Source organism: Stomoxys calcitrans, chromosome 5 (genome assembly GCF_963082655.1).
Source record: "Stomoxys calcitrans chromosome 5, idStoCalc2.1, whole genome shotgun sequence".
NCBI lineage: Eukaryota > Metazoa > Arthropoda > Insecta > Diptera > Muscidae > Stomoxys > Stomoxys calcitrans.
Window position 1 is genome coordinate 33,756,086 of NC_081556.1, and position 24,068 is coordinate 33,780,153.

General features: G+C 39.8%; 1 protein-coding gene across 1 annotated transcript in view; it reads left to right on the top strand.

The window, feature by feature from the left end:
• The first annotated feature begins 8,104 nt into the window (after positions 1-8,104).
• The window catches only part of LOC106083656 (KN motif and ankyrin repeat domain-containing protein 2), an 89,138-nt gene continuing 73,174 nt past the window's right edge, over positions 8,105-24,068 (top strand). Inside the window, exons 1-2 of the mRNA XM_013246803.2 lie at positions 8,105-8,270; positions 17,399-17,631. Coding sequence (XP_013102257.2) covers positions 8,129-8,270; positions 17,399-17,631 — 375 coding nt within the window. The 5' untranslated portion in view covers positions 8,105-8,128. The remainder of the gene's footprint in view (positions 8,271-17,398; positions 17,632-24,068) is intronic.

Consider the following 24,068-nt stretch of genomic DNA (forward strand, 5'->3'; position numbering starts at 1 on the left):
ATTATCTTAGTTGAACGTTGGCTAAAAATAACTACTCAGATGGCCATGCCTCTGTGTTTATGTTTGACATATTCTATTTGTAGACACAATAATCTAGCAAATGGGAGTGATTTTAGTAGTTTTGTGGCACAGAGCGTTCATCAGAAGATTAACAATACAATGGTCCCTAGTTCGAATCTAGGGCCAGCAAAATGATTTTTAAATTTTTATACCCTCCACCATAGTATGGGGGTATACTAATTTCGTCTTCTGTTTGTAACACCTCGAAATATGCGTCTAAGACCCCATAAAGTATATATATTCTTGATCGTCATGACATTTTAAGTCGAACTAGCCATGTCCGTCCGTCCCTCCGTCCGTCTGTCTGTCGAAAGCTCGCTAACTTCTGAAGGAGTAGAGCTAGCCGCTTGAAATTTTGCACAAATACTTCTTATTAGTGTAGGTCGGTTGGGATTGTAAATGGGCCAAATCGGTCCATGTTTTGATATAGCTGGCATACAATCCGATCTTGGGTCTTGACTTCTTGAGCCTCTGTAGGGCGCAATTCCCGTCCAATTTGACTGAAATTTCTGTACAAAGTATGGTTCAAATCGGTTCATAACCTGATATAGCTGTCATATAAACCAATCTTGGGTCTTGACTTCTTGAGCCTCTAGAGGGCGCAATTCTTATGCGATTATATCGAATTTTAGCACGAAGTATTTGTTACGATATCCAACAACTGTGCTAAGTATGGTTGAAATCGGTCCATAACCTGATATAGCTGTCATATAAACCGATCTTGGGTCTTGACTTCTTGAACCTCTAGAGGGCGCAATTCTCGTCCGATTTGGCACAAATGTCTTTACAACGGCTCCTACCATGACCTTCAACGTACGTGTGCAATATGGTCAGAATCGATCTATAGCGTGATACAGCTCCCATATAAACCGATCTCCCGATTTCGCTTCTTGGGCCCCGAATCGGGCTATAACTTGATATAGCTGCTCCTCCGTCCTTATGCATTGTACTTTGTTTGCCTAAAAACAGATACTGCGCAAAGAACTCGACAGATGCGACCATGGTGGAGGGTATAAAAGATTCGGCCCGGCCGAACTTAGCACGTTGTAACTTGTTTATTTCTTAAAAACTACGCCCACAGCATGGGGAACTAACAACGAATTTGTGGGGAGGTAGAAATTAAAAATATTTCTTGTATTAATAAGGCCACAGTATTTCCTTGTTAGTGCTACTAAGTGGTGTCGCTTTGCGGTAAGCCATTCGGAGTCGCCAATAAAATGGAGGTCCCTTATCATTGAGCTTTACCTTTTAACGGACACCATTCATGGGTATGAGACAATTTTGCCTGCAGTTTATTTATGGCATTTATATCAATACCAAGGTTAAATTAACGATTTTTTTCTATTATTGCGAATAAGTGCTTATTCTTAAGCTTCATCGAAGGTTGTATGTAATGACATTTGTACTACCGTTAACGCAGATGGTATTCCTGCTAATGGATGACTCGTTATATTTTAATGAGTTATCTATTACTTTACATGCCAAAAATAATGACATGTACTTACTAAGTTTTTGTTGGGTAGGCAATTATTTCCTCATGTTGTTGATTTTTTTCACTCAGGTTTCATTTTGCAAAATAAAATTAATGACTCTGAAGCAATTTTAAATTTCAATACCCATATATAAATCTACATTTATTTGAAACAAGATTAAGGCATTACATATATTGGGTTGCCCAAAAAGTAATTGCGGATTTTTTAAAAGAAAGTAAATGCATTTTTAATAAAACTTAGAATGAACTTTAATCAAATATACTTTTTTTACACTTTTTTTCAAAAGCAAGCTAAAAGTCACAGCTGATAACTGACAGAAGAAAGAATGCAATTACAGAGTCACAAGCTGTGAAAAAATTTGTCAACGCCGACTTTATGAAAAATCCGCTATTACTTTTTGGGCAACCCAATATATATATATATATATACATATATATTTCAGGGTTGAACCATCTCCATGGTTTCTCCAGTAGGTTCTACACAAAATTTCCGCCAACATTTACGCTGATTTTCTTTTCGCCATTGACAATGTATGCAGTATTGATGATATATTTACCAGGCAAAATTGGAAATGGTACTTTCTTCATGTCAAACGTTAGATCTTTTCCGATTATATCATGCTTAAAGAAGAAACAAATATCATTCAATGTTCTTCAAGAGTGGCTTTTTTTCTTTAAATCATTGTGGTTGCTTGCCTTATAGGGACATGTATGATTCAAATTGGTGTATTGGGCAATAAAGCTGTAGAAACGCTCAAAAGCTCTAAATCTTCTGCGATTGGCCAAAAATTTGCAAGCTTCCCAGGATGAGTTAATAGGCACTACGGGATTTCTGGTTGATGTAAAGTAAAGCATTTCAATGTGTACCAAACAATTGGTGACCGGCACTTCAAGCAGTTTGATATAAAACGATAATGTGGAATCGTCTTTTGTATTCCTCGATAAATTGCAGTATTCGAAATACGCAAAATGTTCATTGTAAACTGTACACTTGGCCCAGGGATCTAATATTTTGCCCATAGTCTGGTAAAGAAAGAACATATGGAATTAAGGGATATATACGATATAGACTCACCTTTATATAATGTATGGATAAAAATAAAATTAATACAATTTTCTTCAGCAACAACATGATGTTTAAGAAAACTTCTCTATCCTTGATGTGATACAAAAATATTTTTCGACTGGTAGATAAGGCAAAGAACAGAAGCGATTTGCTTCATTTAACATGAATGAGTGTAGGCAAAATGGAGTTTTGGATAATGATTATAAATTTAAAAAATCCAAAATCATTAACGCCGTATCAGTAGCAAAGATGGTCAAAAAGTCATAAACCTTGCCATAACAAAAAAAAAAAACAAGTAAGAACGAGCTAAGTTCGGCCGGGCCGAATCTTATATACCCTCCACCATTGATCGCATTTGTCGAGTTCTATGCGCGGTATCTCTTTTAAGACAAATATAGAATATTGAATAAGTACTGTTATGCTATTGGAGCTATATCAAGTTATTGTCCGATTCGGACCATAAATGAATGCTGAACATTGTAGAAGTCATTGTGTAATATTTCAGTTCATTCGGATAAGAATTGCGCCTTGTAGAGGCTCAAGAAGCAAAATCGGGAGATAGGTTTATATGGGAGCTGTATCAAGCTATTGAACGATTCAGACCATATTAGACACGTATGTTGAAGGTCATGAGAGAAGCCGTTGTACAAAATTTCATCCAAATCGGATGAGAATTGCGCCCTCTAGAGGCTCAAGAAGTCAAGACCCAGATCGGTTTATATGACAGCTATACCAGATTATGAACCGATTTGAATCATACTTAGCACAGTTGTTGGAAGTGATACCAAAACACTACGTGCTAAATTTCAATAAAATCGTATAAGAATTGCGCACTCTAGAGGCTCAAGAAGTCAAGACTCAAGATCGGTTTATATGACAGCTATATCAGGTTATGGACCGATTTGAACCATTGAACCGATTTGGACCATTGAACCCAAGATTGGTTTATATGGCAGCTATATCAGGTTATGGACCGATTTGAACCATTGAACCATTGAATTGCGCGTTCTATTGGCTCAAGAAGTCAAGACCCAGATCGGTTTATATGACAGCTATACCAGATTACGAACCGATTTGAATCATACTTGGCACAGTTGTTGGGTATCATAACAAAAAACGTTGTGCAAAAGTTCATTCCAATCGGATAAGAATTGTGCACCCTAAAGGCTTAAGAAGTCAAGACCCAAGATCGGTTTATATGGCAGCTATATCAAAACATGGACAGATATAGCCCATTTACAATACCAACCGACGTGCACTAATAAGAAGTATTTGTGCAAAATTTCAAGCGGCTAGCTTTACTCCTTCGGAAGTTAGCGTGCTTTCGACAGACAGGCGGACGGGCGGACAGACGGACGGACATAACTAGATCGACCTAAAATGTCGCGACGATCAAGAATATATATACTTTATGGGGTCTCAGACGAATATTTCGAGTATTTACAAACAGAATGACGAAATTAGTATACCCCCATCCTATGGTGGTGGTGGTATAAAAGTTTTTGACAGGACTGAAAAATAATTAGGAAACCGTACAATTAGTTTCAGTTTAGAATATGGCAACACTGGTTGATAGGTTAGATCGTGCTCTTACAACAAAAAACGTCTGACTTCCAATTCTAGCGAGAATATCACTTTTAATACCCACCACCGAAGGATGGGGGTATATTCATTTTGTCATTCCGTTTGCAACACATCAAAATATCCATTTCCGACCCTATAAAGTATATAGATTCTTGATCAGCGTAAAAATCTAAGACGATCTAGACATGTCCGTCCGTCTGTCCGTCCGCCTGTCTGTTGAAATCACGCTACAGTCTTTAATAATAGAGATATTGAGCTGGAATTTTGCACAGATTCTATTTTTGTCCATAAGCAGGTTAAGTTCGAAGATAGGCTATATCGGACTTTATCTTGATATAGCCCCCAAATAGACCGATCCGCCGATTTAGGGTCTTTGGCCCACAAAAGCCACATTTTAGGGTCTTAGGCCCATAAAAGCCACATTTATTATCCGATGTTGCTGAAATTTGGGAGAGTGAGTTGTGTTAGGCCATTTGGATATAGCTACCATATAGACCGATCCTCCGATTTAGGGTCCTAGGCCCATAAAAGCCACATTTATCATCAAATTTTGCTGAAATTTGGGACAATGAATTGTCTTAGGCCCTTCGACATCTTTCTTCATCTTTCCTGATCGGTTCAGATTTGGGCCATATAGACCGATCTCTCGATTTAAGGTTTTGGTCCCATAAAAGGCGCATTTATTGTCCTATGTAGCCGAAATTTGGGACAGAGAGTTAAGTTAAGCCCCTCCACATATTTCTGCAATTTGGTCTCGATCGATCAAGATTTGCATATAGCTGCCATATAGACCGATATCTCGATTCAAAGTCTTGGCCCCAAAAAAGGTGCATTTATAATCCTGTTTAACTGAAATTTGACACATTGACTTATGTAAGGCTTTTCGATTAGGCATGTTGCACAAAATTTCACCCAAAGTGGAGGCTCAAGACGTCAAGATTGCAGATCGGTTTATATGGCAGCTATATCAGGCTATGGACCGATTTTTACCATATTTAGTACAGTTGTTGGAAGTCTTAGCAAAACACTTCATGCAAAATTTTTGCCAATTCGGAAAAGAATTGCGCTCTCTTGAGGCCAGAATTCAAGATCTCAGATCGGTTTATATGGCACCTATGTCATGTTATGGATCGCTTTGAACCATACTTTTTCAGCCAAATCGGATGACAATTTTGCCCTCTAGTATCTCAAGAATTCAAGACCCAAGATTAGGTTATAATGCAGCTATATCAGGTTATAGACCGATTTGAACCATACTTAGCCTTATTGTTGGAAGTCATAACAAAACACCTCATGTAAAATTTCCTCCAAATCGGATGAGAATTGCGTCCTCTAGTGGCTCAAGATGTAAAGATCCAAGATTGGTTTATGTGGCAGCTTTACCAAAACATGGACCAATATGGCCCATTTACAATCTAAACCGACGTACACTGATAAGAGGAATTTGTGCAAAATTTCAAGCGCCTAGCTTTACATCTTCGAGAGTTAGCATGATTGGACAGATTGACGGACGGACGGACAAGGCTAGATCGACTTTAAATGCTTAAATAAACTCCCTGTTTTAAATTTAAAAGAAATCGGGAATTAAATAAAGCTTTTATGGGCTTCAGACCCTTTATCGTGACGACTCTGGACGGCGTGCCGCAGTGCGATACCTCTTTGTGGAGAAGTTTTTACATGGTTGCCTTACCAAATGGTACAGTACTTCGTGGCCTCCAGCTTATGGTCCAATTTAGACCATGTTCGGTTTGGCCATCAAGGACCATACTGCAACACATTGATTCAAATTTCAGAGAAATCGGAAATAAATGCGGCTGTTACGGCAGAACGGTCTATATGGTAGCTTTATCCAAATATATTCCGATTTGGCCCATTTAAGAACTTAACCTGCGTATGGAAAAAATATGGAATGGTGCCAAATTTCAGATACAAATCTCAATTGTACAACAGCGGGACACACAGATTGACGGACAGACATAGGGATATCGCTAAATGTCTTAGAAATTTATTACGATCAAGAATATAGGCATTCTGTAGAGTCGGAAATGGATGCATGAAAATGTGTTGCAAACGGAATGACTAAATACAATATATACACCATCCTATGGTTGTGGGTATAGAAAAGTCATAACAACATCACATGCAAAATTTCAGCCAAATCACATACAAATTGCGGCTTGTATGGGTTCAAGATATCAAATCGAGATATCGATTTATATGAAAGATATATCATGTTATAGATCAATTCGGACCGTACTTGGCACAGTTGTTGGAAGTCATAACTGAACACCGCATCCAAAATTTCAGCCATATCGGACAAAAATTGCGGCTTGTAAGGAGTCAAGAAATCAAATCGGGAGATCGGTTTATATGAGAGCTATATCGGGTTATAGACCAAATTGGACCGTACTAGGCAGAGTTATTGGAAGTCATAACGGAACACTACGTGCAAAATTTCAGCCAAATCGGGAGATCGGTTTATATGGGAGCTATATCAGGTTATAGACCGATTTGAAACATACTTGACACAGCTATCGAAAGTCATAACAGAACACTATGTGCAAAATTTCAGCCAAATCCGATAAGTATCAAGGCTTCCAGGGGTTCAAGAAGTCAAATCGGGAGATCGGTTTATATGCGAGCTATATCAGGTTATGGACCGATTTGGACCGTACTTAGCACAGTTGTTGGAAGTCATAACAGAACACTATATGCAAAATTTCAGCCAAATCGGACATAAATTGCGGCTTGTATGGGCTCAAGAAGTCAAATCGGGAGGTTAGTTTATATGGGAGCTATATCCAAATCTGAACCGATATGTCCCATTTGCAATCTCCTACGACCTACATCTATATTAAGTATCTGTGCAAAATTTCAAGCGTCTAGCTTTACACGTTCGACCGCTATCGTGATATCGACAGACGGACGGACGGAAATGGCTAGATCGAATCAGAATGTCGAGACTATCCATGGGGTCCCAGGTCAATATTTCGAGGTGTTACTAACGGAATGACTAGATTAGTATACCTCCATCCTATGGTGGTGGGTATAAATATAATTTCGCTAAAAATCTAACAAAATCGAAATGGGCCGTCCATCCGACCATACCCTTGAAATTGAAAGTGAATTCTACCAAATTTAGCAGAAAAAGCCCAAAAAGGCAATGCTGTTGGGAAGGCTTTACAAACACTTCGTACATTGTCAGCAAAGATGTTTCATTTTGAGTACCGATTTGTTTGGTTTTGAAAGTTTGGCATACATTTCGCTTAATTCAATTGGTGTTTCTGAGGGTCCCCCCTTCTTAGAATATCAAAGTTAAGTACCCCAGAAAAAACTCGTTTTTTGGCCTGCCGAATTCAGAATCAAATCAGGTGCTTATTATTTGGCTGCACACTGCAGTCAATGACAAAGTTAATCTTTTTCAGTGTAGTTCTCTTTCACCAAACTTTTTTTCAGCTTTTATCAAAAGAAAAACTCTCTCGTAAAGCTCTCATAAAAGCGTTCTTTATACCTCGAAGGTAAACATTGTTTGTAGTTTCTACATCTTGCAGCGCTGCGTATATCATTTAGATAAAAAAAATTAAAACCTTATCGGTAACTGGTATTATTCCCTGCCCCACTTTTAAAACCCACTACAGTACTTTTATCGCTTCTCCGGAGCCAACAAAAATTGTTTAGAAAAGATCTGTTTTTAGTTAATTCCTAATGCTCAAACTATAAACAGACGATTGCCACATTATGAAAGAATTTTTATAAAACGAACGGAAGGAATCGGAAAAAATTATCACAATGTCACGTACTTGAAGAGGAAAGCTTAAATAAAAATTGAAAAAGTGCTTATTTAAAAAAAAAGAATTAAAAAAAATACAAAATTGAAATTTTTTTCTAAAACAAAAAAAAAAAAAAAAAAACAAAAAATTTAAAAAATGCTGTTGGATATCTTTTTGTTTTTCTTTGTAATTCTGTGGCATTGCTTGAAATACGAAAGGGCCTTATATGCAAGGTCTGGCATAACGAATCGAGAACAAGTGAAATTATTGCGATTCCGAGAAATTCCGGAAATTTGTTGTAAGTTCTTACAAAGCTTATCCAAATGTATGGCCCATGGCATTTTGTTTATGAAAAAAAAAAATAAAAATTTATTAACGAGCCTTCAATAGCGGTTTATTATTCAAAATCTTAGCTGCCTAAGGCAATGGTTGAGAATCCATAAATTCACAGGTGTGTCCCGGATTTATTGTTCTTTGCTATTTTTATGGCTATGGGTGTAGTGTTTTTTTTTTGTCGTCTATTGTTATTGAAATTGGTTTTATTCTAAATTATGTTTCGTTTTTGGAATGTTGCCAAAGGCTTTAAATGAAGCCGCCAAACCACCACAAACCATTGATGACCATAAAATCGTGACTTTTTGTTTTGTGCTGTTTTGTTTTGGCGACAAAAAACCAATCTATCAAACCACTACTACCTGACCATTGACATTGGCCTTTAAGTTGTGCTTTCATTCATTTGGCCTTCTAGGAGATTATGCCACCAAGAACTGTACATACTACGATAACGGGCCAGTGAATGAACTTGAGTACGATCTTAGCTTAAATGCCAACCTTGAGGAAGGTAAAGAATTTGATTTATTAGGTAGATCTAAAATATGTTTTGCCGAAAATGTTCTATAAAAAATAAATTCTTTGTCGATATTTGATTGTCATGGGAAACTTTGCCGTTTTTAAATTGAATTTTAATACCTGTTGGAGCATAATTGATGAATCCCATTTTCAAAAGCATCAAAAAAGTCTAGAACAAACTTAATCGCCAAAAAATCTAATTGAAAGTGTAGCCGAAATTTGATTTTTCGATTAAAATTTGGAAAACTCTTCAACAGAACGAAAGCCACAAGAGCACCACATGATTGGGACATCTATAAGGCTGAGCTAAGAAAATACAAGGGCGAGCTGAGAAAGGCCCAGAACAAATCCTGGGTGGAATTCTGCTGCTCTGTGGAGTATACATCTGAGACCTCTAGGCTAAGGAAGAGTCTGTCCTCGAGACCTATTATTCGGCTGGGATGTTAAAGAGAACAAGATCCCAGATGGGTTTATATGACAGCTATATCAGGTTATGGACCGATTTGAACCATACTTTATACAGTTGTTGGAAGTCATAGCGAAACACGTCGTGCAAAATTTCATTCCAATCGGATAAGAATTGCGCCCTCTAGAGGCTCAAGAAGTCAAGACCCAAGATCGGTTTATATGGGAGCTATATCAGGTTTAAGACCGATTTGGACTGTACTTGGCACGGTTACTGGAAGTAATAACAGAACACGATGTGCAAAATTTCAGCCAAATCGGACAAAAATTGGGGCTTCCAGGAACTTAAGAAGTCAAATCGGGTGATCAGTTTACATGAGAGCTTTATCACGTTATAGACTGATTTGCAACATACTCGGCACAGTTGTTGAAAGTCTTAACAGAACACTACGTGCAAAATTTCAGCCAAATCGGACAAAAGTTACAGCTTCCAGGGGCTTAAGAAGTCAAATCGGGAGATCGGTTTATATGGGAGCTATATCCGGTTATAGACCGATTTGGACTGTACTCGGCACAGTTGTTGAAAGTCATAACAGAACACTACATGCAAAATTTCAGCCAAATCGGACACAAATTGCGGCTTCCAGGGGCTCGAGAAGTCAAATCGGGAAATCGCTTTACCTGGGACCCATATCAAGTTACAGACTGATGTGGACCGCACCTGGTACAGTTGTTTGAAGTCATAACATAATATAACATGCAAAATTTCAGCCAAACCGAACAAAAATTGCGGCCTCGAGGAATTTAAGAAGTCAAATCGGAAGAATGGCTTATATGGAAGCTATATCTAAATCTGAACCAATATGGCCCATTTGCAATCCTCAAGGACTTACATCAATATTAAGTATCTGCACAAAATTTCAAGCGACCAGCTTAACGCGTTCGACCACTATCGTTATTTCGACAGACGGACGGATGGACATGGCTAGATTGACTCATAACGTCGAGACGATCAAAAATATATATACCTTATGGGGCCTTAGACGAATATTTCGAAGTGCTACAAACGGAATGACTAGATTAGTGTACCTCCATCCTATGGTCGTGTGTATAATAAAAATTTGGTCCAGTCTAGAGCATAATCGGCAAGAATATTGTGGCAACTTAATGTGTCAAAGAACCTAAGACCTAAATCGCGTGATCGGTCTATATGAGGGCTAGTTTAAATTATAATCTAATCTTGACCATACCCGACGCACATGCTGTGTGTTGGCAATCACTGTGTCAAATTTCAGCGAAATCAGTTAACAAATGCGGATCTAAAGTCTAAGATATTAAACTGGGAGATAGGTCTTACATGGGGGTTTTTTTTCGATATGAACTGATTCAGATCATATTCGGCACGGATATTGATGATCTTGGCAAAACTCATTGTGCTTAGTTTCAGCTATAAGTCACAAATTAAGGCCGATTTCCCTCTAGGACTCTTAGTTTTGGAGATACAGGAGATTCATGCTGAAATTTCGATTTTTGATGAAATTTTGATTTTTTTTGATGTAGTCATGAATTAAGGCCCATTTCCCTCCAGGACACTTTGCCTACGAGATACAGCTTTTTCATGCTGGGATTTTGATTTTGTATTTATTTTCTATTAAATTTCGAATTTTGTAATTAAGTCATTAATTAAGGCTGATTTCCCTCTAAAACTTAGTTTTGGAGATACAGCCAATTTAGAGTTTTCATGCTAGAATTTTGATTTTGAATGGATTTTCGAAGAAATTTTGAATTTTATGATGGTGTCACGAATTAGGGCCAATTCCCTCTAGGACGCCTAGCTTAGGAGATACAGCTTTTTTAATGTTTTCATGCTGGAATTCCGATTTTGGATGGACTTTTAATGCAATTTTGATTATGATGGAGTCACGAATTAGGGCCAATTCCCTCTAGGACGCCTAGCTTAGAAGATACAGCTTATTTAAAGCTTTCATGCTGGAATTTTGATTTTGAATGGATTTTCGATGAATCTAGAACCCTTAGTTTAGGAGATACAGCAAATTTAAAGTTTCATGCTGGAATTTAGAATTAAATTTAGAATTTTCAATGAAATTTTGAGTTTTGTGATAAAGTCCTTACAGGACGCTTGAATGAGCCTAATAAATCGGTCTATATGGGATTTAAATTAAAATATAGTCCGATATTGCCCATCTTCGAACTTAACCTAACTATGAACAACCAGTAAAAATCATTAAGTTCGGCCGGGTAGAAGTTTGAATTTAAAGGGTGATTTTGTAAAAGCCATAGAAAAGTTTTTCAAAAAAAAAAAAAAAAAACAAAAAATTTCATGAAATCTTTATTTGATTCGATAGTACGTTCCATCGATAGTACGATTTGAAGATTATTTCATGCAAATGTTGACCGTGACTGCGCCTCAAATGGTCCATCCGCTTAGTCCAATTTTGGCATACTCTTTCCAACATTTCGCCCGGTATCTCACTAGTAAATGCTTCAATGTTGTCTTCCAATTCGTCAATTGAAGCGGGCTTGTCTATGTAGACACGAAAAAAAATAGTCTAAAGACGTTAAATTGCACGATCTAGGCGGCCAATTGACCGGTCTCGACCATGAAATAAAATGTTCAACGAACTCGCCTCTCCATAAATCCAAAGTTGGATATTATCTTACGGTAGCGCTTACCATTTACAGTTACGATACAATTCGCATAATCTTTGAAGAAGTACGGTCCAATGATGCCACCAGCGCATAAACCGCACCAAACTAGGACTTTTTCTGGATGCATTGGTAGATCTTGGTGATCTTCACTCCAAAATCGCCTCACCTTTTCACATTTCGGATATCCCATAAGACCTTTATTGTCTTTTGTTACCCAAATACTTAACTTGGGTCGCGATGCCAAGAAGGAAGATTGTTCTCTCATAGCCCTTTGTGGAATTGCTCCCAAACAATGCGGAGGATCCGATCATATGTAACATAAACATTAATCGCTAGTTGTCAAGTCTTGTATAAGGCACACATTTCGTAAATACCCGGACATCCTCGAATCGTTAGGATGGTGGTATAATCTGGCAGGCAAAAGACGAAATTGGTTTTCTGGATACCCCTTATTTATTTATTCAGTTTCGATCGATTAATGTAGCAGCAGCTACCAGGTGGCATTTGTGCTAGGCTTCGTCCCATTCATTATTCCATCCTTGGTATTCGTGTTTCATACTCCACTTCAATCGTCGTCTAAGGTATACCGAAACCTTTAGCATTCCATTCATTGGTCTTCTTCTTCTTTTAATCGTTTCTCCTCATCTTCTAAGTCCCATAACTGTAAGTGCTGCCTTTACTTTATCTGTATGTGTATGGGATGGTGTCTCATAGTCCTTATGTCGAGACAGAAAGTCCGTTAGACCTGTTGTTATATTCCGTTATTGCACATCCCCTCTATCGCGGTCTACCAATATACCGATACATGTCTTAAAATCGACCTGACCTTACTCACGTAGATTCAGTGAAGTATCTTGAGATTGAGAGGTTAGCATGTCCGCCTATGATGCTGAACGTCTGGGTTCGAATCCTGGCGGGAACATCAAAAAAATTTTCAGTGGTGGTTATCCCCTCCTAATGCTGGCAACATTTGTGAGGTACTTTGCCATGTAAAAACTTCTCCTCAAAGAGGTGTCGCTCTGCGGCACACCGTTCGGACTCGGCTATAAAAGGAGGTCCCATATCATTGAGCTTAAAATTGAATCGCACATCACTCATTGATATATGAGAAGTTTGCCCCATTTCCTAAATGGAATGTTCATGGGCAAATTTGCATTTGCACCTCGAGATTCAGCCCCTTATTCGAGCAAATGAGTATAGGCCTCCTCTAAAGTAATCGACTTCTATAGCCTTCTCCGCACGCTCTTGAATGTGATACTTCCAGTTCAGTTCCTGTCGAGGATAACTAAATGTTCCATGATTATTCCATTAAGGAACAAGGGATACTTCTCTCATATCAATGAGTGCAGTCCGATTAAAGTTTAATCGCAATGATAAGAGGCCTCCCTCCTTTCTATGCCGAGTCCGAACGGCGTGTCGCATAGCGGCACCACTTGGTAGAGAAGTTTTAACATCGCATACCTTTCAAATGTATTGGGTTGCCCAAAAAGTAATTGCGGATTTTTTAAAAGAAAGTAAATGCATTTTTAATAAAACTTAGAATGAACTTTAATCAAATATACTTTTTTTACACTTTTGTTATAAAGCAAGCTAAAAGTAACAGCTGATAACTGACAGAAGAAAGAATGAAATTACAGAGTCACAAGCTGTGAAAAAATTTGTCAACGCCGACTATATGAAAAATCCGCAATTACTTTTTGGACAACCCAATAGCCAGCATTAGTAAGGGGATAACCATCGCTGTTGATTTTGTGGATATTCACGCCGGGATTTGAACCCAGGGGTTCGTTGTTATAGGCAGACGTGCTAACATCTGCGTCACGGTGGCCTCTAAGTCTAGGTTTACTACCAGGTTTTTATCTTTATTCGATATCGAGTTTTTTATACCCACCACCACAGGATGGGGGTATACTAATTTGGTCATTCCGTTTGTAACACCTCGAAATATTGATCTAGGACCCCATAAAATTTATATATTCTTGATCGTCTCGAAATTCTGATTCGAACTAGCCATTTCCGTCCGTCCGTCTGTCGAAAACACGATAGCGGTCGAACGCGTAAAGCCAGTCACCTAGAATTTTGCACAGATACTTAATATTGATGTAGTTCGTTGAGGACTGCAAATGGGTCATATCGGTTCAGATTTGGATATAGCTTCTATAAAAACCGATCTCTCGATTTGACTTCTTGAGCCCATGGAAGCTATTGTTTTTGTCCGATTTGGCGGAAATCTTGCTCATAGAGTTCAGTTATAACTGCCAACAACTGTGCAACTGTGTCCGAATCGATCAAGAACCTGATATAGCTCCCATATAAACCGATCTCCTGATTTGATTTCCTGAGCCCCTGGAAGCCGCAATTTTTGTCCGATTTGGCTGAAATTTTGCACATAGTGTTCCGTTATGACTTTCGACAACTTTGCCAAGTACAGTCCGAATCGATCAAGAACCTGATATAGCTCCCATATAAACTGATCTCCTGATTTGACTTCCTGAGCCCCTGGAAGCCCCAATTTTTCTCCGATTTGGCTGAATCCAAAACTGTGCCAAGTACGGTTTAAATCTGTGTATAATCTGATGTAGATCCCATATAAACCGATCTCCCGGTTTGACTTCTGGGGGCCCCTGGAAGCCGCAATTTTCATCCGATTTGGCTATACGGTCCAAAACGGTCAAGAACCTGATATGGCTCCCATATAAACCGATCTCCCGATTTGACTTCTTGAGCACCTGGAAGCTGTAATTGTTGTCCGATTTGGCTGAATTCTGTTATGACTTCCAATAACGGAGCCAAGTACAGTCGAAATCGGTAAAAAAAAAAACCTGATATGGCTTCAATATAAACCGATCTCCTGCTTTGACTTACTGAGCCCCTGGAAACCCGCAATTTTTGCCCGGTCTGTCTGAAATTTTGCATGTAGTATTCTGTTATGACTCCCAACATATGTGCCAAATACGGTTGAAATCGGCCAAGAACATGATATAGCTCCCATATAAACCGGTCTCCCGATTGGATTTCTTGAGCCCTTACAAGCCGCGATTTTTATCCGATTTGGCTGAAATTTTGCATATAGTGACTCTCAACAACTGCGCCAAGTACAGTCAAAATCGAGCAAAAACCTGATATAGCTCCCATATAAACCGATCTCCTCATTTGACTTCCTGAGCCCCTGGAAGCCCAACTGCACTAAGTACGGTCCAATTCGGTCTATAACTAGATATAGCTCTCATATTTTAGCAGAATCCATGGTGGTGGGTTCCCAAGATTCGGCCCGGTCGAAGTTAGCATGGTTTTACTCGTTTTGTCTAGAGAGCGTTGCAGGGGTGTGTCTGAGGACGTGGTGCTTTTAATGACTGAGTGCCCGTACTATTCGGACCTAAGGGACTCAGGCGCTATGGGTATATGCTATGGAGAGGGGGTGTGGTATTTGAGTATGGCCTTGTTGTTCTATAGGACGTTTGCGAGGTTGGCCACCTTTACGAGGGCGATCTTTGATAGAAGGATGTTAGGTAAGGGGTGATAGGCCTCTGGTGAGCTCGTCCGATGGTTTGGTTCTTGATGTTTGTCTGTTTTGTGGGCTCGTCCGTTTTCGTCCGTAGTGGGAAGTATCTGTTCTTGTCCTTCCGTTTTTGTCTGTTTTGTCAGTATAGGGAGTTGTCCATTTGCGTGTTGGGTATTTCATCCGTTTAGATTCGTATTGGGTTTTTAGTCCGCTTTGTTGGTGACCATGTTTGATCTGGAGGGTGATGGGGGGTGGTGGAGGGTTTTGGCGGTTCGGAGAAATGTCTTTGGCTGTTTTCCCTTTAGGTGAGCAGTCCGGAACCGTTTGGAGTTTAACTGGTAGTAGCTTCGGCTACGATGTCTGACTGAAGTCCTAAATCTGATACCACAGGAGTCGGGAATCCCTGGAATTTCGATCTCAGCCCGACTATGGTGAGGTCCCAGTGGGGAGTAACGTGGTGGCTGTGGTTTGCACGCAAATCGTGGGTAGAGTGCAAGCTCGATGTGTCCGTGTTGGGTATTTCATCCGTTCAGATTCGTATGGGGATTTTAGTCCGCTTTGTTGGCGAACATGTTTGATCTTGGGGGTGATGGGGGTTTTTGGGGGTTCAGAGAAATGTCTTCGGCTATTTTCCCTTCAGGTGAGCAGTCCGGAACCGTTTGTGGTTCAACTAGTAGTAGCTTCGTCGACGAGGTCTGAACGGAGTTCTTAACCTGATACCACGGGAGTCGGGAGTCCCTGGGATTTCGATCTCAGCCCGACTATGATGAGTTCCCAAAGGGGAGGAACGTGGTGGCTGTGGTTTGCACCCAAATAGCGGGTAGAGCGCAATCTCAATGGGGAGTTGCATTGCAACCGAGTGCCGTGACCTATAGATCGGAAGGTATTTAGATAGTGCTCCGCTCCTAACCAAGGGGGCGACTACGTCCAAACAACGTGAACTCGAATTGGTACTCATGCATGGCCTAGGCTAAGAGTGGGGGCTTTGGTAGCCGCATTGTATTCACCCGGGATTAAGAGCCCTGCATGATAGGGCCAACACGGCAGGTGCCTGCATTAAACACCATTAGGACCTGTCTAGAGACCGTTGAAAATTATATTGACTTTGCAAGGCGTGACCTTACTTAAAATACTCCCAAATATTGGCTATATGAACCAATTGCAGAAAAATTTTTGTTCGAGACTTTTGAGGAAAATTTGGTAATCTCTAAATTTTAGCCCAATAATGCCTGCTGCGCTATAGTCTGGCCCTGACACATTGTCTGGCACATGGAGTTGTCAGACACTGTGTCAGGGGCATCGACTATCGTCGACTAAATCATTGGTTTTGGTTGATAGGTAGAAACATTATCGGCCTTCCATTAACTCTTCTTCGAAGTACTTGCTGGCTTTCAACCACTTTCTACAATATGACGATTCTTTAGATAATATTGGGCTGCCCAAAAAGTAATTGCGGATTTTTTAAAAGAAAGTAAGTGCATTTTTAATAAAGCTTAGAATGAACTTTAATCAAATATACTTTTTTTACACTTTTTTCTAAAGCAAGCTAAAAGTAACAGCTGATAACTGACAGAAGAAAGAATGCAATTTCAGAGTCACAAGCTGTGAAAAAATTTGTCAACGCCGACTATATGATAAATCCGCAATTACTTTTTGGGCAACCCAATAGAAACAAGCACCGTGTTCTTCCGTTCTAAATTTGTTAGAATAAAATTGTATAAGATTTTAATTTTTACTGTTTTTTCGAGTTGGTCCATGTCTTCCCTATTTTTCTCTTTGAAAAAATTTGTCTGCCCCATAGCATGCAGCAAACCACATACTCATCTCCCTTTTCCCACAAAGACCGCAAGCATTGGACCAACCAACCACCATAAGATGAAGACCACACCATATTCATATTTCCATATTTATTTATGTTAGTTTATGGATAATATTTTTTTTTATTAATCTTTCATCCTTTTTTCTTTTTTGGTTTTTTTTTTCGTTTTTATTGCATGTAGGTAATCTGCCACAATATGCGAATGTACGCAGCTGCAACTGTTGTCCTTATGGATATCACATCGATTTGGATTTTGTGCGCTATTGCGAATCATTGGCCAATGCCAAGCCATCGGAAGAGGAATTACAAAGACGCAGCCGTCGAAGATCACGAAAATCTATGGAATTTATGTTGGGCTTGGATTCAATATTCGATCAATGGGATGCCATCGATAAGCAGCAAACATTAACCGAGGTAAGTGTATGCAGGGGATAGATTAAATTTAGCCAATAAAGTAACTCCCGCTTTGCGGCATTGTTTGCCAGCCACCGCGCCATGATTGAACTCAAAGGAATTTCAGTTTTGCCAGTTTATATCCCCCCAAAGTTTATGTTGAACTGTCTGTCTTTCTGTCTGGTGGCGTTATAGGAGGTTAAAGCGTCTTTGGTGTTGTTCACTGCCGTGTAGGCTGCAATCAATTCAAATAAAATTTACCGCGCTTCTAGAGGGAGTTTGGAAAAAAAAACGAAATCCCAAAAAACGTTAGACTGTCTAAAGAAAGAAATATTTGTGCAATAAATGAAATTTGTCTTGGAGGTTTTTGGGGGGGCTATAAATATTTCTTGCCATTCCATCTGCGGTAGGTCTGAGATTGGAGTTTTTTGCACTTTTTTTTCTTGGTTAACATAAGCGGGCGGTTTCTGTTTGTTTTTTGGGCTTTGCTGTTATGGGGGGAAATTGGAAATTCATTTTAAGCAATAGATTAATTTATTGTGCAAAAGTCGTAAAAGCTGTCTGAATTTTTTAAAAGGCGGACAATGAGCCACAGTGAGTGACGGCTTTCCATGAACTGAAAGGCGAAACATAAAAAAATTAAATCACCTCTAAAGACAAAATTTTTATAAAAATTTTTCTAACGACAAAATTTCCAGAAAAAATCCTTAAAGACAAAATTTTACCCTAAAGACCTAAAAAATGAGATTTTCTTTAAAAACAAAATTTCGGAGCTGAAAATTCTAACCAGGAATTTTTCTAAGCCTTTCTCAGCTCGACCTTATATTTTCTTAGCTCAGCCTTATAGATGTCCCAATCGTGTGGTGCTCTTATGGCTTTTGCTCTGTTGAAGAGTTTTCTGCAGTCCTTCCTTAGGCCAACCCGCTCTGGGGTCCACTATGGCGGTCGCTCTTTGCCCCTTGGCTTGGCACTAGGACATGCTGACACAAGCGCGTCATTCATGGCCTACGTGATTCGCTTGACCACTATGTCTATATCCTCCATAGTTTCCACTTCCTTTTCTGGTCTAGAAGAGATAGATGTGCAGAATTTGTGCCGAAATGTATCCCAATCCGCCTTTCTTCTGTTTAGCCGAGGAACCACTTCTGCAGTATCTTCTCCAAGGCTGAAACTTATATAACGATGTTGTTGGTGTAGCAGTTTGTTGTGTTCTATCTTTCGTCTGCTTGATTCTGTTGAGTGTCAAGACCCAGGAACTCTGCGACTTAGATAGGATGCGTCCACAGGGATCTGGGTCTAAGGCGAGTGGGTCTAGCCGGGCAGTTAAACAGGTGACTTGTATCGTGCGGTCCCTCGTTACAATCGGGACATACATCTTGCTCGTCGGCATCAATCCTTGCTCTGTAGGAATTGAGGCGGCTGCATCTGCCGGAACGTAATTGAGCCAGAACCACTCTGGTTTGCTGTGGGAGGTCTATTTCTTCATGGGCAATGGGAGGCCGTCGTTCTCCAAGGACTACATTCACCCGGTTGCCAATTACCGCATCTGCTACCGTGTCTGCATGAATGTTGTCTAGACCTGCTTGATATGCCACTTGATCGAGAGGTTCTCTCTTGTAGCGCTGAACCTCACGCTCTAGATCGTGTAGATCTACCTAAAGGCTTCTGGGCGGTGGATATCTATCCACAAGATGATGATTTGAATGGTCTCTGCGATAACAGCGCCCAAAAGGTATTGCTTAGACAGCATGGAGTTATGTCTTCGCATTGGAGAGACAGCCCGTCACAGTTCGGAAGGCGGCATTCTGACAGATCTGAATATTATTCCACTGCGTGTCACAAAGTTGACGAGACCACACTGGCGCTGTATAACTTACCATAGACCGGCCAATTGCTTTGTACGTGGTCAATAGGGATTCTTTGTCAGCACGGCAAGTTCGTTGAGGTAGACGTTAAAACTATCGCATATGTCATCAATGAGTGGATAGCCCGATGCCTTGATCGTACAATCGTCCGCATATGATACGATCTCTATGCCGTCTGGTGGGGATGGAATAGAGGATAGGTAGAGGTTGAACAGTGCCGGAGATATCACACCACCTAGGACAACTCCCTATATCACTCTACGGTGTTTCGACTTCTTATCCCTAAATTCCACAAATGACTGGCGACCAGACAGGTAATTCGCGACCCATCGTTTCAGACCTGGCTGGAGGGACGTGTTGGCAATGTCCTCAAATAATTTGGCATGGCTGACCGTGTCGTTTGCCTTCGATAGGTCCAGTGCCACGAGGACCGTCCCATCACATGCCACGGCAAATGTGTGCGGTGAAGGCATGCAAGACAGTTGTTGTGCTGTGCAGTCTTCGAAATCCATGTTGATGCTCGGCAAATGGAAATTCTCCTACGAGGTTCGGGAGGAGTATTGCCTCAAGCCACTGGTGAGAGAAGAGAGATCGGTCTGTATGACTCACCCAAACTCGAGTCTTTTCCAGGCTTCAGTAGCGGGATCACTCTGCCCATTTTCCAGACATCCGGAACTGTAAGAGTGTTCAAAGACAGGTTGAGGACAGTGGTAAGGTACTCAACTTCAGGTGAATCCAGATTCTTCAACATCAATGTAGAGATTCCGTCGGGGCCCAATGCCTTAGATGATTTGGCGCCACGGATGACATGCGTAACTTCGCCCACGGTAAATTGTGATGGCTGTTCATCGGCTCAGAGACCACGAATACGGCGAATGGCCCTCCTCCTTGTCCTGTCTCTCTCGGGATGCACAATAAATTGACGGTTGAACAACCTGGCACATCTCTTCGGATCAGTCACGGTTATTTCGCCAAAAGTGACTGAGGTCCGGTCACCCCGTCTACCGGGGTTCGAAAGTGACTTAACAGTAGACCACAGTTTGCCTACACCGGTGCCTAAGTTACATTGCTCCAAGTGTTCCAGCCACAAATTCCGATTATGTTCGTTGACTACCCTGTTTATTACCAGATTCAGTTCGCTGATTCTGAAACCACGTCAAATCCCCCTGCCATCAGGAGGACCTTTAGTGCCACCGATGTGGCCTTGCAATGGTGGAGATTTATCTATAGAAACCGGATCATAGCCAGGATTCAGAACTTCCACCACTGTTGTGTAAGCCTCGTCTTCTGATTCCACCAGGAGTTCATCCTCACAAGATTCGTTCGATCTTGTCATGATGAGTTTCCTTACCCAGGGGCAGTTGAGAAAGCAGTGAAACCAGTCTTCTGCTGGTGGACACTTGCGGTGTTGACTATTCCTCCTTAGCTGCTTCACTTGCTGATGCTGTCGAAGTACTTTTTGAGTTCCATACTTCCCCACTGGTGCACACCTTGAGCCCAGTTCAACTGGATGACCCACCAACACAGGGCTTGTCGGGTCCCGCTTGGATGCCATCCCCTCCTGTCTCGATTATGGCAGGGCGATTTTCAGTCTCCTGCCAGACTTCAGCGATGTGGTCTATAGTTCCTCAGGCAAGTGTTTAGCAATAACTGCTGAGTCGTCTCCTGATTCCCCAACAACCCCTTCAGATTTGTTGAGGTCTGCGAGACAGACGGAGTTGAGTACGAATACTGCATGTCTCCGGTCACCATCAGTCTCATCCAATCTACCAATCTTCCAGTCAGTGGTTGAAAGATTGGGATTAAATTCCCTTAGTCTTCCAAGTATCGATTCAGGATCTGAGGGAATCCTTGGTAGCCAATCATGCGCCATTGGTCGAGAAGGAATATCTTCCTTCTTGATCAAATCTAGTGCTGCACCTGGCCAGATCTCACCAATCTTTTTAAGCGCACAACGATACATTTCAATTGAGCTTTGATCCCCGAAGAAAATTAGTCTGTATAGGCCCCGATACCAGCCTGCATCGTCACAAACTGGAGGAGACCTAGGAAATTCCACAAGCACATCGGAGTATGTGGAGGCGGTCTTACCCGGATCTGAGTAGATGCACAGTTTCCATTACAGTTTCTGGCAAATTGTCTGCTCTTTCATTCTCCCTCACTATGCGATGGCCCGGCACCCAAACGATGGAGATCGAGCAATTCTCAGAGAAGGCGTTTCTTACACTCCAAGACTGTCCGTGACCAATCCGTTCTGGTACCTATTGCCCTTTTGGCCAATCTATTCTCCATCCTCTACGTCCTCGCGTTAATACCAGACCATCATACGCATTCCGTGCTTGCCCGGATCTCCGCCCTCAGTATCAGGCCCGAAGGCCAACGAATGATAAATGGGCATTAAGGCGCATTCCAAAACTATGTGGCCTAATCTAGACTTGTAGTGGTCTACCGCTTTGCTATCGCTGGCTAGAACAGACGTCTCAGTCATTGTGTCTGTCATGACGGGTCACTGTCTACTTGGAAAACATGCTGACAGACTGAAGGTTGCCAGCAACGACGTTTGCCGAAGCTGTGAGGACATCGAAGAGGAAGAGACTAAACACCTTCTGTGCGTGTAGCCCACACTGGCATTCAAAAGGAGTTCCACTTTAGGTCCTCATTTCATTTGAAAACTTTAACTGGATGTGAACAAGTTATTAGGCTTTTTAAAGTTCAACGGTATGAAGTATAAGGCATCTTCCTTCTCCTATACCTCTGGTATCACCAAGAACAAAAACGTCTAAGTCTAAACCTTACCTAACCTATTTCTGGACCCATGCCATTAATGCTATAATGTTTCGAAAAATGGAAAGGAAACCAGAAAGAGCTCGTCCATGGAAGATTTCCTTAAAAGCAATACTTCAGTGAAAACTCCCTTAAATACAAAATTCCAGTAAAAATATTCCTAAAGACCAAATTTAGTAAAAAATTCCTAAGTTTGAGTGAAACTTTCCCTAAGGGCAAAATTTTAATGACATTTTTCCTCAAGACAAAATTTCAGTGAAATTTTCATTGAACATTTCTCAAAGGACACATTTTAAGGAAAATTTTCTTTAAGACAAAATTTTAGTAAAATTTTCCTCAACACAAGTTATTAATGAAAATTTCCCTATAGACAAAATTTCAATTAAATTTCAGTTCAAATTTCCCTTAAGACAAAATTTCAGTGAAAATTTCCCTTAAGGCACAATTTCAGTAAAATTTTTCCTTGAAGACATAATTCCCCTAAGTAAAAAATTTCTCTTAAGACAAAATTTCAGTAAAATTTTCCTAAAAACAAATTGTTGGTGGAAATTTCCCTAAAGACAAAATATCTGTGAAATTTCCCATAAAGACAAGATTTCAATAAAATTTTCCCTAAGATAAAATTTCTGTGAAATTTTTCCCTTATGACAAACTTGCAGTGCTATTTCCCTAAAAATTTTAATTTCGGTTACAATTTCCCTAAAAACAAAATTCCTGTGACTATTTCCTTTTAGACAAAATTTTAGTAAAAATTTGCCTTTAGGCGAAATGTTATTGAAATGTTGCCTTTAAGACAACATTTCAGTGAAAAGTTTCCCCTTAAGACAAATTTTCAATAACAAATTAAAATTTTCTAAAAAGATAAAATTTCACTAAAAATTACCTTAAATACAAAATTCCAGTGAAAATTTCCCTAAGAACAAAATTTCGGTGAAATTTCCCGTAAAACAAAAATTCAGTAAAATTTTCCTCAATACAAGTTAAGTGAAAATTTCTCTATGGACAAAATTCCAGTGAAAAATTTCCCTTAAGACAAAATTTCTTTGTAATTTCCCTTAAGACACAAATTCAGTAAAATTTTCCCCTGAATACGAAATTCCAGTGAAAATTTCCCTAATGGCAAATTTCCAGTGATAATTTCCCTAAAGACAATATTTCATTGAAAATTTCCCGTAAGACAAGATTTTGGTGAAAATTTCCCTCAAGTTACAATTTCAGTAAAATTTTCCCCTGAAGACGAAATTCCAGTGAAAATTTCCCTAAAGGCCAAATTCCAATGATAATTTCCCTAAAAACGAAATTTGTGTGAAAATATCCCTAAATTTCAGTGGAAATTTCCCTTAAGACAAGATTTCAGTGAAAATTTCCCTCAAGACACAATTTCAGTAAAATTTCCCCTGAAGACGAAATTCCAGTGAAAATTTCCCTAAGGGCAAAATTCCAGTGATAATTTCCTTAAAAACAAAATTTCAGTGAAAATTTCCCTTAATACATAATTTCGGTAAAATTTTCCCTTGAAGACAAAATTTCCCTAATACCAAAATTTCTCTTCACAAATTATTAAAGACAATTTCCCTAAAAACTAAATTTCAGTTAAATTTTAGTGAAATTTTCCTTTTAAGACAAAATTTTAGTAAAATTTCCCAAAGAATAAATTTCAGTTATAATTTCCCTAACGACAAAATTCTGGTGAAAATTTCCCTTTAGACAAAATTTTAGTTAAATTTTCCCTTTAAGATAAAATTTCAGTGAAATTTTCCCCTTAAAAGAAATTTTCAGTAAAAAATCCCCAAGACAAGTTTTAGTAAA